The 14,553-nt window shown below is 35.5% G+C and overlaps 1 protein-coding gene across 2 annotated transcripts; it reads left to right on the top strand.

Moving 5' to 3' along the window:
• Positions 1-5,045: 5,045 nt before the first annotated feature.
• LOC117911052 (7-deoxyloganetin glucosyltransferase-like) lies at positions 5,046-13,259 on the top strand. Of its 2 annotated transcripts, XM_034825215.1 has the most exons (5): positions 5,046-5,135; positions 5,723-6,178; positions 6,593-6,716; positions 7,332-7,333; positions 12,305-13,259. In XM_034825215.1, exons 1-5 carry the CDS (start codon positions 5,090-5,092, stop codon positions 13,099-13,101), a joined length of 1,425 nt encoding a protein of 474 aa, XP_034681106.1. In that variant the 5' UTR covers positions 5,046-5,089; the 3' UTR covers positions 13,102-13,259. The 2 variants fall into 2 exon arrangements, with proteins under 2 accessions (XP_034681106.1, XP_034681105.1); XM_034825214.1 differs by lacking the exon at positions 7,332-7,333 and having other exon boundaries at positions 6,593-6,752; positions 12,330-13,259.
• Positions 13,260-14,553: the final 1,294 nt, after the last annotated feature.

The following is a 14,553-nucleotide window of genomic DNA, read 5'->3' as shown; positions in this document are numbered from 1 at the left end:
TTATTTTTAGATGTCTTTCTTCCCACACCTTAGTATAGTCCTCAGAAGTAGAAAATTTAATGAGGAAGAAGTTATTGCCTAAATCCATAAAACAAGACTCAACTAAAGTCTTCCACTCTACTTTCATTTTGGAAGAAACTAGCTCAAGAGGAATTGATTCATCAAGGGCTTTACCTATGAGGTAAAGTTTAGTAAAACTCTCATAGCATGCCAAGTCTTTTTCATCCATAGTAGGTAAATCCTCAAGACTAGGATTTAAGGTAAGACTAGGAATGGGGACACACGAATTAGGAGGGCCTCCTGATTCAGAGGTAAGGGCAGCTTTGAAATCCATTTTAAGGAAGAAGCAACAATAAAAAGAAAAGAAAATAAACAAAGATTAGTCCTAAATCTTGGAATCAATAAAGCAAAAAAGGAAGAACAAGACTTTTCTAATCAATAGAAAGAATGCAAGCCAACTATGAAGAATTATATGGTGTTAGCCCATGAGTTCTCCTAATCAGGTTTTGATGATAACAAACCATGGTTAAGTTACTAATTGGTTTGAATTGTAAAGAATTTCGGGTATTAATTTGGAAATTCATCAAAGGACCTAATGGATACAAGATCAAGACGTTTGTAAGACCTTTAATAATATAAAACAAATGTAAGATGAATGCATGGGTACACTTAGGTTTTACATATCATTTCATGCATCTTTGGAAAACTCAGTTTATTCTTTAAAATTACAGTTTCATTAAAACTCGAGTTTCATCAAATGTACCTTAGGCAAAACGTTTCAAAATTGACATATTAATTTACCTAAAAACCTTGCCTAAGTATTAAAAGAGAAAAGAATAGAAAAAGATAGGTTTTCAGGGCCAAAATATTGAATCGGTCGAGGCACTAGGCCAATCGGCTCAATCAGCCAGGGTATCGATGGATCGGTTCCCTTTGTTTGGTTGAGGTCCGGTCGAAGTTTGGTTGAAGCAACAATAACCTGCCAAAGCATTAAATGCTCCAACGGCTAGTGAACCGGTCGACCCCCATCTCGACCGGTTGAGACTGCTTTTTGTTTTTCTTGGCTCCCAAGGTTAGAAACCTATAAATTGAGAACTCCACTTCATTTATGAGCAAGAGAACACTTGCATTTATTTGTCTACCCACTTGTTCTTGCCTTAAAAGCTCTCATTTCTTTCTTGGTGCATTAAATATTCACTTGCATATCCTTTAGTGCACCTTTGTGATTCATCATAGCTTTGATTTATATTTGAGCTATTATTGAGCTAGGTTGAGAGAAGTTCATTCTTGTAAATTGAGTGTTAAAGCCTTCAAGTGAGTTGAATCTTGAAGAGATTGTATAAGAGTCCATTGGAGTCGGAATCCAAGTGTAAAGAAAATTAGAAACTTGGTTGAAGCTTCAAGCTAGTGGAACCCTCACTCGGTTAAGAGCTTAAGGAGAGTGGACGTAGGTAAGGAAGTGTCGAACCACTATAAAATCCAAGTTTGATTTCTCTAACTCTATCTCTATTTACTTGCTTCTATTGTGATTAAATTTATTGTGTTTAAAAAGAATTTAAAAAAAAAACCCAATTCACCCCACCCCCCCCCCTCTTGTATGTTTTTCTCATTTAAGATTAGCCGTTATTTTTTCAAATGGTTATCAAATGTCTCAATCTACAGTTTCCCTTGATAAGTAAGAAAGGAGCACGCATAGTAAAAAACAAAGGCTACAAGTATATTAAATTGAAGATGGGAGAACATGTAATAGGCTACATGCCCTCTATGCCTACCTAAATACACTCACCCTATCAAGAGACTATTATTTAACTTAAACAAAAGTGGACCAAGTCCCATACCCACTATAGAAATAAAATTTCTATTAAGCTTAAAGAAGCCAAACCCAAAAGTATTGGTCAATTCATAAATGTAAACACAAAAATGGCCCAAATGAAAGCCCACAAGCAAATAGTACAAGGCAAAAATATTAAGCTAAACATCTATACCCTTCTAATCTCCCAACCTCAACCCTTTGTAATTAGAAAATGAATTCGAGATACAAAGCATGTATAAAAATATATTTTGAAATAGGTTTAGGGAAAGGAACTTACCCAAAACAAGCCCTAACCACTTCAAACCCATATTTGAATCATGTAAAGATCCAAACTCCCACATGACCGGGTAGATAAATGTTGAAAGTTGCTTCGGGTCTCTTCCCTTTTCACTCATTCTCTAGAAGAGTAAAGCTAGTGTCCTCAACAAAACCTATACATATAGAAACAAAATTGAGACATTACTTCCATATAATTTAGAATCTATGGGTCTCCATCCCACATGGGCAAGCCCCAAACAATAAGACAAATCACCAACAATTTGCAATCCAAATGAAAATTGGAGCAAAAAACTCTAAATTAAAGATATAGAGAACTCCCTTTTCATTAGAGACCCCGTTTTCAACATAATCAACCTTAACCAACGTGAGCCAAAATCGAGAACTTGAGGATCTCATTTCATCTGAATCCGACAAGATGACTAGAAAATTTCTTGAACAAATGTGAACATTGCCCTGCGAAACGACGTGGATCGTGTATGCCATCCTTGTTGGAGTTGTCTTTGTAGTCGAGATTGCTAATCTTCCTCCCCATTCTGCTACTAGAAAGCCTTAACGTCCATTTTCTCTCTCTACATTTTTAGAGAGAGAAATTCTCTATGAATCTGTGTTTAAAAGTTAATTGTCAACCACACTTGAAAGTGAAGAAAATAGGTTAAAGGACATTTTTAACTTTGAATATATAAAAGAAGATGTTAGTACAATAAATTTTCTTAATTTTACTATGTATTGGTCATTTGTCTTTTTTATATTTAATTTTTTCATATTAATTAATTAATTTTATTTTTAAACATTAAATAGATGACATATTTATCACATTAATTAAATTAAAAAATTGCCGATTCTTCACTTTAAGTTTTTATACATTTATCATATAAATAAAAATATTTATTTATTTTTATCTATTGATAATACTAAATAATTTAAATTTTGACCATTTTTTAAGATAATATTTTATTTCACTAATTTACTTATTATGTAATCCTTCAGATAAGTTATTTTTATACATATATTTTTTTAAATCAATTATATTTTCTTCAAAAAATTAAAAAATAATTATATTTAATTTTGTTAAATATAATTTTCTACATATATTTTATTTGCTTCAGAATTCTTTTTTTAAAAAAGTTGCTTACACTTTTTTGAACAGATTATCTTCTTAAAATAATAATAAATTTTTGTTTTTTTATGAAACAAAGAAAATAAAACAAAACCCAATCAATCACCCCATACCACTCCTTCAAATTATTTTTTTCTTTTCAGTGTATTAGCCGAACCCTATCATACACGTGAAATCATGCATGATTGCTCAGTATTAATTAGGAGATCATGATTGCCCCACCTAATATTAGTTCAAATTGTCTTCTCTTTTCAGTGTTCGATTGACTTGATTGTCTGCATGGGCACATGTTTTGCCCTGATGAGTCTTCTTCCCACGTGAAAATTCCTCCATCTATCCACCGACCTGTTTAATTAGTCTAGTTGTAAAAAAAAGACATTCAAGGATCAGAATATTCAGAATTTAGTAATATATATATATATATATATATATATATATATATATATATATATGAAACTATTTGAAAATATTTTCAAAAATAGTTCTTAGAAAATAATTTTTTAAAATAGTTCTTAATTATTTTTATGAATAAAATTGTGTTTAAGAATTCAAACATAAAAAATCGTTTTCATGGTTTATTTTTTGCCAAAGTGATGTACACGATTATACAAAAATTCAATGTTTTTAAAATCGAATCAGTAAAAAGTTATAGATTCATAGTTTATTGATTGAATAGACCGTTGAAGCGCAGTTAAACCGATGACGTCATAAATATATAATTTATATATCATTAAAATTTGAAAATAATTATAAAAAATAAAATTAATAATTTATATATTATTTAAAAAATCAAAATTTTATTTAAAAATCAGAAAATTAGTTTTAAATTAGAAATTTAGATTAAAATTAGAAATTTAATTTAAAATTAGAAAATTTAAAATTTATTTTTAAATCATAAACTTATTTTAAAATTAGAAATTCATTTAAAATCTGAGTCACACAATGTTTTCAAAATTCATTTAAAATCATATTTTTTTTCATTAATTTAAATTAAAATCACAAATTTTAAAAATCATAAAATAAAAAAAATAACAAATGAAAAATAAAATAGGCAATAAGAAATAAACTAATAATGTTAAAATAAAAAATATAAAGAAAATCTCCAAACAGGAGTGAAAGACTCCTATAACCATAGGTATGGGGCCCCGACGTTGGCCTGAGGTGAGAGGCGGAGGGTTGGGGGGTAGCGGCAAGAGCTGGGAAAGGAAGGGGAGAGGGGGTTGCGGCAACCATACCGTCAGCAACTAGGGAGGGGGGTAGCGGCAGGGGTAGGGGCAGGGGCAGGGGCAGGAAGAGGAGAGAAGGGGAGGGTGGGGGGCAGGGGCATAAAAAACCGGCCGGACCGTCGATTTTGATGGTTCGAAGCCGGTTCAAAGGTTAGTTGGCCTAAAGGGACAAACCAAACCGAAATAGTGAACGGATGGCCAGTCTGGCAGACTGGTTTAGTTCGATTTTGGGTAAAAAAATTCTCTAACCATTTAAGTTTTTATTTTTATTAATTTGATTAGTTAGTTTGAACGATTATTAACCACTGGATTGAGGTTCAAGTAATATTTTGGCAACATGAAACTCATAATGTAACACAAGTTTTTATCACCACCTTTAACAGACAGAAATGTGCCTACTTTTCTAGTGTTTTGCTAGATCAGGCCAAAACCTTAGTTTGCCAACCCTTTGGTGCATGTGGTTAGGCCAAGACTAATCGATATTGAATACACAAAGAATAATAAGCTTATTTCATTAATGTAAAAGCACTTTGTAATCAGCTTAAATAGAGTAAGAACTGTCTAAAATAATGGAAAGAATGGGAATAAAACTGAGAATTCTCTATTTGATTCCTTCCCAGAGTGCAAGGAAAAAAAGGGGAGAAAGTGAGAAAGATGGGTGATAAGCCTCATGTTGTCTGTATCCCATTTCCAGCTCAATGTCACAGGATGCTTCAAATGACCCTCCCCATGGGCTTATATAGGAGGAGGGAAGCTTCTGGAGACTCCTAGAGCCATCTACACTAAGCCATTGGTGGGAAGAGTGTGGAAGGTTCTAGAAATGCCTAGAGATGTCCACACATCTCTACACTATGGTGGAAGGCATGGGAGGAGTCCAAGGCTTTCTAGAGACTTCTAGGAATCTCTTGTATATTCTTGTACATAGGGTTGTACATAGAATAGGGTAGGATGTCCACACATTCTTGATTTGTAAGGAACCCTCCAAGGTTCTAGATAGTTCCATTGGTGCCTATAAATAGGTGAAGCCCTCATTTGGCCAAGGCACCACCCAAATCACTTCCTAACTAAGCAAGTGAGCATCCAAGCACTTGTAAAGGTTTTCTTGAGTTAATAAGAGCTTCCATTCTTTAAGGAGTTGCCTACCAAGCTTCTTAAGCTTTTGAGTCGCGAGTGTCTTAGCCTAGCAAGCTAAGCATTGAGGAGCAAGGCTGACTTAGCAAGATCAAGCGTCTTGGCTTGTCTAAGTGCCGCACGAGCTTAGTGAACGACTAAGTCCGTGACATCAAGGCCACATAAAGCCAATGCTGAAACTAGCGAAATTGCTTCACTACAGAGGCTTTCACATAACCTTTGTCAACACTGAGTTCAACCATAAGCGCTTGTTGAGATCAAGAGGCCCTCATGCCCTGGATGGCATGCCTGGCTTCTGCTTTGAATCCATCCCTGATGGTTTACCCCCTGTTGATGCTGATGCCACTCAGCACATCCCTTCTCTCTGTGAATCGACCCGAAAAAGCTGTTTGATCCCATTTCAGCAACTTATTGCCAAGCTCAATGATGCTCCCTCCTCCAATGTCCCACCAGTGACTTGTATCGTTTCTGATGGGTCCATGTGCTTCACTCTCAAAGCATCTGAAGAACTTGGGATTCCAAATGTACTTTTCTGGACTACTAGTGCTTGTGGCTTCATGGCCTACAAGCAGTTTCGCCCTCTTATTGATGGAGGTCTTGTCCCACTAAAAGGTATGTGGCTATCATCACCTTCATCCAAAGCAGCAGTGGAGCTAGAAATTTACTTGAGGAACCAGGAGTAAGGAATTTAATTCATTTCAAAAAAGTTCTCATTTTAATTTGATGGTATCTTACTTGATGGTCACATATGAGATTATGCTCTAATCTCCCATAAGGCACAACATTACACCTAGAGCTTACTTTCGGTTTTCCCGAGGGGCACAACATGACATCATGTGCCATACAAACATATCTTCATCTTTTGAGCCTTAAAACTGTTGAGATTGATTTTCAATATTTGATAGATGAGATTTAGAAGCACGATATATATCTTCAGTTCTTGTACAATATTCCATAGAGCCAAACACACCTTTGTCCCATCTTTAAAATACACGTATCTTTGAGTCGATATATTGTGTTTTTCAGATTTGAGCTATCTCACAAATGGGTATTTGGAGACCATCATAGACTGGGTTCCAGGAATGAAAAATATGCGCCTGAGAGATTTTCCCAACTTTATCCGAACCAGAGATCCAAGTGATCACTTTATGTTAGACTTTATTATGGGAAAAGAATCAAGGATCCCGTAATTTGAGGATGATATTTGATTGTATATAGAAGATTATTTTTGATTGATTGTAACTGATACGTTTGCACATAGATTCCTAGAATAGGCTAACCAATACTTTGTATATATGCATCTTCTTCCCTTAAGTTGATCAATGGAATACACACCAGATTTCCAAATTTTCAAAACACTCTATTCTGCTCTGTTTTCTTACATGGTATCAGAGCACCAAACCTGGTGACTTTGAATTCTTCCAAGCGCTTCCGCAACCTATTTCCTCGTTACAGCTGCTGCCATGGACATCAACAAAACGTGATTGACATCATCTAAGGCTACCACAGAAGCTTTAGATCTCTTCTCTCTACACCACTCGGACCACCCGGGTATGGTACTTGTCTCCAAAGTACTTGAAGGAGATGACTACAGCACATGGAGTCAGGCTATGAGGATCAGTTTGAGGGCTAAAGACAAAATTGGATTCGTCACAGGTTCCATTAAGCCACCCTCTTCGACTGATGATAGTTTTCCTTCTTGGCAACGTTGCAATGATATGGTGATCTCATGGTTATTGAATTCCATTCATCCAGACATAGCCAGCAGTGTGATTTATGCCGAAACAGCATCAGAAATTTGGGCAGATTTGCGAGAACGTTTTTTGATTACTACTCAAAAAGTGCTATTTGATAGCTTGTAATTAATCCTTTTAAACACTTTTGAGTAGTAGTTATTGCCTTTTAACCCAATTAACATGTTAAGGCCCCTTTCAATCAATTCTAATCAAATTGCCTTAAGTTTTGGTGTTTTGATAGCTTTTTGATCACCAAAGCAATATGAGATAGAGGAGAGTTATTTGGAATCCTTGTCAAAGCAATGGGAAGCTCAGAGGTATGAAGAACCAAAGCTTTGAAGCCCTTTGCCATAAGCAAAGTGGAAATGCAAGGAGGGGAAGCAAAGAGAATCCAGTCATGAGGCATTCTTGATGACAGTCATTTCAGCCACTTTTGGAGCACTTCCTGGAGTCCAAATTATACATACTATATGTCATTTGAAAGCTTAGGAAGTCAGCAATCCAATGCTTCAAACCGTGTTCGATTTGGAGCTGAAATGAGGAAGTTACAGCCTTTGTAAGACAACTGCTTCAAGCTGAAGGAATGCTTCAGAAAAGTGCTGCGAAATCACCATTTTGTTGCGGAATGATTTCGCAGCCTTTTGGCACAGTGCTATGGATTTCCCCTGAAGCTTCATGACGCGATGGAAGCCAAACACCACAAGATGAAAACCATCTTTGCAGCAGTGCGAAATCAGTTGGTTGCTATGAAGAAATTTCGCAGCCCTTGTGGTTCATCTGCGAAATTTCGCAGACCTCATTTTTCACCTGCGAAATGGTCCTTAGTGCTTCCTGATATTTGTAACTGACACTTGGAGATATTTTTCATTAGATTTTTGTGCCTAAATCCCCAAATTCTCCTTGTAAGCCACCAATTATAGGATTCCTTAGCTTTTAAGTTAGGAATTTGGCTAAATATCCATGTAATAGCCATCAATGTAATTTTGGTATAAATATAGCCCGAGGAGTTTGTTCTGAGTGTGTTGAACCTTTTGTAAGTTTCAAAGGAAGTAAAATCCGGAGCTTGAGCTCTGCTTTACCTTCTCACTTTGATTGTGTTTTTTATTTATTAAGTTATGCACTCTCTGAGGAGTTTTCCCCAGAGAATGAGTAACTAAACCTTTTAGTTCCTTGGAGTTAAGGTTGCCGGGAAAGGTTCCAAGTGCAAGAATCAGAGGCTTTGTGGTTTCAGCTATGAATGAATAGAAAGTGTGTCCCATGAATGGTTTCTACGTTTTTAGTTAACTTAAAACGCCTTGGAGTCACCTGGGCCAACACTTGGTAAGGCAAGTGATCTCTAACCATGGAGATGCACTAGTTTACCCCTTGCGAGCCTCTGGTAGGTGACTTGAAGGTAGGATTTTCTAGAATTGCCAACACTTGGTAAGCTTTTGGGTTCTAAGGAGACATCCATTAGTTATCTCTTGCGAGCTTGTGAAAGGAAGTCCAAGGTTAAAGATCACCTTGAATGGTAAAGGCTAGTGAGAGGCTCAAACCATTGCAAGTTGCATCAGTGAGAGAATTAAAGCTGAAATCCAATTGAGGGATGCATTTGTGCAGCACCTGTTAGAGAATTGACTTTATGTTAATTCTTTAATGTGAGGAAGTGAACCAACTGACCGGAGCTATGCTATTGCATGAGGAACCTCCCTTGTAAACCTGAATCTCCAAGGAATGCTTTTTTTCTTAAGTAATTTTCATCACTTGCTGTGTTGTTAATCTAAGTTCGAATCTTTTTCAACCAAAGTTTGTGTTTTATTTCGTAAGCTATTCTTGAAATGAAACAACACCAATTCACTTTGAATTGGTATCATTTTTAGTTTGAGTACCCTTCCCAGTGAACGATCCTAGAGTCACTATGCTATAGTAGCTTTTTCTTTGCTACCCTAGTTCATGGTGTTGTAGGTTATAAATTTTGTTGATTACTCCCGCCATCAAGGAGCACCAACTGGACACGAATCAGCTGAGACACCAATTAGGCATGAATCATTTTTCGCAAGGAAACGATTCAAGAATTTATCAGATCAAATGAGACATTATGGAACATAGGCAGGGGCAGCAATCAATTTCGGTTTATTACACAAAGCTTAAAGCTTTTTGGGATGAACTTTCATCCTATCATGAAGTGTTATCCTGCTCTTGTGGAGGATTAGAGAAACTTAAGGAAATGGATGAAAAAGAGAGAGTTATGCAATTTCTCATGGGATTGAATGATAGTTATGCTGCCATTCATGGACAAATCTTATTGATGCAACCTCTACCCGATACACGCCAAGTTTACTCACTTGTCCTTCAACAAGAAAAATAGGTTGAAGTTTCTCTCAATAATGGGAACAAGAACCATTATGCCATGCTTACAGATTGGGACAATAAGGCGACTTCAGCACACCAGGTTCAAAAGCAAAAGACTCCACTGCACTGCTCTTATTGTGACCGTGATTATCACAGCATTGAGAAGTGTTACTACCTACATGGCTTTTCGATTGGCCATAAGCTTCATGGGAAGAACGTGAAGCCTCCCAATTAACTTCACTCAAATGCAAACAATGTGAAAGTGGAAACAATAAGGCTGTGGAGACAGAAGCAAAACTTCTTCCAACAAATGATGGACCAAGGCTCACAACTGAGGAATATAACCAATTAATGGCTATGATTTGGAAAAACAATGGTGGTAATTCACAACATTTTGCAAATGCCACAGGTATAAAGATGCCATCATCCAAAATTATTCCGAATTACCCACACTCAAATATGTGTTGGATTATTGATAGTGGAGCCACGGATCATGTGACTTCCTCAGCTGAATTATTAGATCCGAAAAATTTGCCCAAAACCACTACCATTAGTTTGCCAGATGGTGGTCAAGCACATATTGAGTCAATTGGTTCATTGAATGTTACCCCCCACATTAAACTTGATGATGTACTCAAAGTTCCACAATTTCAAGTTAATTTACTATCAGTTAGTAAACTAACGCGGGCATTACAATGTATAGTGATGTTCTTTTCCGATTTTTGTGTTGTGCAAGACGCTACTACGAGGAAGATGATTGGCCTGGGCAAGCAACATAATGGCCTCTACTACCTTGCACAAGACCAAAATCCAGCCTTGGCTTACGCCATTCAAAAACATTCTGATCTTTGGCATCAACGTCTTGGGCACCCATCATCCGGTCCTCTTCAAGTTCTTGCTAAAGTTAATCCTGAAATTTATTTTGATTCCAAGCATGTTTGTGATATTTGCCCTTTAGCCAAACAAACTCGTTTGTCATTTCCATCTAGTTTCATTTCTTCTCACGCACCTTTTGATTTGATATATTGTGATATTTGGGGACCACATCAAATAAATTCTTACTCTAGGGCTCGTTATTTCCTAACAATTGTTGATGATCATACTCGATATACTTGGATACATCTCATGAGTTTTAAATCTGAAACACAAGGGATATTGCAATCATTCATTTCTTGGGTGGAAACCCAATTTAATTGTTGCATTAAAACTCTTCGAACCGATAATGGAACTGAAATTTCCTCTATGAAACAGTATTTGGATACTAAGGGGATCAATTACCATCATTCATGTGCTTACACCCCCCAACAAAATGGGGTGGTTGAGAGGAAACATCGTCACCTTTTAAATGTGGACTTAAACAAGCCTCCCGTAGCTGGTTTCAAAAATTTTCTGCCACCATTCAACAAGATGGTTTCCATCAATCAAGGGCTGATTATTCACTTTTCACAAAGATCTCTAGTAATTCTTTCACAGCTGTGCTCATCTATGTAGATGACATGATCATCACTGGCAATGATGAGAATGTAATTGTAGCTCTTAAGGAGTCTCTCCACACCAAATTTCGCATCAAGGACCTCAGTCAATTACGATATTTCCTTGGTATTGAAGTTGCTCGTTCTACTTATGGTATTTCGATATCCCAACGAAAATACACTCTTGATATTTTAGATGAAGCAGGCTTGCTTAGGGCCAAACCATTGTCGACACCTATGGAAGAAAATAATAAACTCCTGCCCACAGTAGGAGATTTATTGAAGAATCCATCCACTTACAAAAGATTGGTCGGACAACTCATTTATCTTACCATTACAAGGCCAGAGATAAGTTATTCAGTTCACATTTTAAGCCAGTTTATGCAAGAACTAAGAAAGCCTCATTTGGATGTTGTTCATCATCTTCTGCGATATCTTAAAGGTGCACCTAGACAAGGATTATATTTTCCTGCAAAAGGAAATTTGCTACTAAGAGGATTTTGTGATGCAGATTGGGCTCGATGTTCGATCACAAGACTATCTGTGATTGGATATTGCATTTTTCTTGGAGGAGCTCTTATTTCATGGAAAACCAAGAAACAGACAACAATGTCAAGGTCATTAGCTGAATCAGAATATCGAGCAATGGCTTCCATTACATGTGAACTTACATGGCTCAAGTATTTGTTGGATGACTTGAAGGTATAACACTTGCAACCTGCCAAACTATTATGTGATAGTAAAGCAACACTCCATATTGCTGCTAATCCAATTTACCATGAACGTACCAAGCATATAGAAATCGATTATCATGTTGTTCGAGAACGAATTCAATCAGGTGCCATAGTAACTGCTCATGTTCCATCATCTTGCCAGCTTGCTGATTTGTTCACTAAGCCACTCAATTCATCAATTTTTCATTCCCTTCTCAACAAGTTTGGCGTTCTTGACATACAGGCTCCAACTTGAGGGGGAGTATTATGGGAAAAGAATCAAGGATCCCGTAATTTGAGGATGATATTTGATTGTATATAGAAGATTATTTTTGATTGATTGTAACTGATACGTTTGCACATAGATTCCTAGAATAGGCTAACCAATACTTTGTATATATGCATCTTCTTCCCTTAAGTTGATCAATGGAATACACCAGATTTCCAAATTTCCAAAACACTCTGTTCTGCTCTGTTTTCTTACAGACTTCATCATAGATACAATGGACAGTGCTTCCAAGGCTTCAGGCCTGATTCTCAATACTTTCCATGCCTTGGAGCATGATGTTCTCAACCCTTTATCATCAATGTTCCCTACAATTTGTACCGTTGGTCCTCTTCCATTGCTTCTCAATCACATTCCAGATGACAAATCTATTGGATCTAATCTATGGAGGGAAGAGACTGAGTGCCTCCAATGGCTTAATTCAAAGCAACCTAACTCAGTGGTTTATGTGAATTTCGGAAGCATCACAGTCATGGCACCTGAACAACTGGTTGAATTCGCTTGGGGGCTGGCTAACAGCCACAAACCCTTTTTGTGGATCATAAGGCCTGATCTAGTCGTGGGTGATTCTGTCATTCTGCCACCAGAGTTTGTCACTGAAACCAAACAAAGAGGCCTACTGGCGGACTGGTGCCCGCAAGAGAAAGTGCTCAACCACCCATCAGTTGGAGGGTTCTTAACGAATAGCGGATGGAATTCAACCATTGAAAGCATTTGCGCTGGTGTTCCCATGATTTGTTGGCCGTTCTTTGCTGAGCAACAGACTAATTGTAGGTATGCTTGCACAGAATGGGGCGTTGGGATGGAGATTGACAACAATGTTGAGAGAGATGAAGTGGGGAAGCTTGTGAAAGAGCTAATGGAAGGAGAGAAAGGCAAGAGTATGAAGAAAGCAGCAATGGAATGGAGGACGAAGGCAGAAGAAGCCACAGCCCCATGTGGTTCCTCATACCTGAATTTGGACAAATTGGTGGACATACTGCTTACAAAACCATAAGTTAGCAAGCTTAATTTGTTTATTTCTGTTATAGGAGTTGGTCATTTCTTACAATGAAATCCCTGTGCCTCTAAATAAAGCCCGTTAAATTTGTTATAAATCTTGTTGTAGTTTTAAGTATGTCAAAATAAACACCCTGGAGCATGGTCGTTTCTATCTAATTTGTTTTTACTTTCTTTGTTATAATTAGTTTCTCAGTTCTATCATTTTATTTTTAATTTTAAATATTTTTATTTTAAAATTTTAAAAATACAAAATTATTCAAAAATGGCTAAAATATGGAAAAATAATAATAAGGAAGATATAATATTTTATAAATTAAAATTAATTTGATAAGATAAATTATTATTATAATTTTAATTATTTAAATAAATTAATATCAATAGCAAAAGGTTGTCACCACAAGTAATAAAATTTTAGAAATTAAATCTCCAATAAAATATTTTATATAAATCAATTTATTTTTTTTATTTAAAATGTAATAAAACATGTTTCAATAAAAGTATTTTTAAAATTTTAAAATAAATGAATACGAATATATTAAACGAATTTAAGCTTTTTTTTTTTTGCAAAAATTTGATAAATATTATCTTTAATCATACTCATATCAATTACACATACAAAATAACTTTAATATGTGTATTATTCTTTATTTTATCATTTTTTTAAAAGGTTTCTAATCATTTTCATGAATTTTGAACAAGATCGATATTTTTGTCAAAATATCCATTAATATTTTTTATATATCTGTAAAATTCAAGTATCAATATATCCGTGTTTACCGATATTTCAAACCTTGTTTAAAACTAAGTTTATTTGACTCTATGTATAACCAATCCAACCTTAAGTATGATTGATTCATTTCAAGAACTAACTAAAAGTAGGTAATTTGATTTATGAATATATCTATATATCTAGATTGAAGTTTAACTAATCAATATTTAAAAAATATATATATTTAAAAATATTCTTGTTGAATCATAATGCTATTTAAACCTAAATTTTAAAAGTAGGGCTAAGAATACACAACAACCATATGGAGACAACTTAATTGCTGAGTTGGGTTTATTCAATTAATTAAAACCTATTTTCTTCTTGATTTGTATTAAGAAGTGGAAGAGATCGAATTTGGTTGTGGCTCCAAGGGTGTTCCAATTGAGAAAGGTGTAAGGTTGAAGTTAAAAGGTGATAGTAAAGTAGTTTAGTAGATTATTGGAGGACTTGAACTATGTAAAACTATCTATTCAATAAGGTTGTTTTTATAGTGGATTGCTAATTAAGAATGACAGATTAGTTCTTTGTTGTAGGGTGTTTGTTGGAAAGTTAAACTTGATTTAGAAATTTTTTAAATGTTAGTATTAGATTTAGTCTCTTCTCTAAAAATCAAGGAGAATATTTTATTTTGTGTGGTCATTTTAGTTTCTAATTTTGAGTAGTCAAATCTTAAAAGGT

The sequence above is a fragment of the Vitis riparia genome, chromosome 3 (genome assembly GCF_004353265.1).
Source record: "Vitis riparia cultivar Riparia Gloire de Montpellier isolate 1030 chromosome 3, EGFV_Vit.rip_1.0, whole genome shotgun sequence".
Lineage (NCBI taxonomy): Eukaryota > Viridiplantae > Streptophyta > Magnoliopsida > Vitales > Vitaceae > Vitis > Vitis riparia.
Note: the sequence above shows the minus strand (reverse complement) of the source record. Positions and strands in the feature narration are given on the sequence as shown.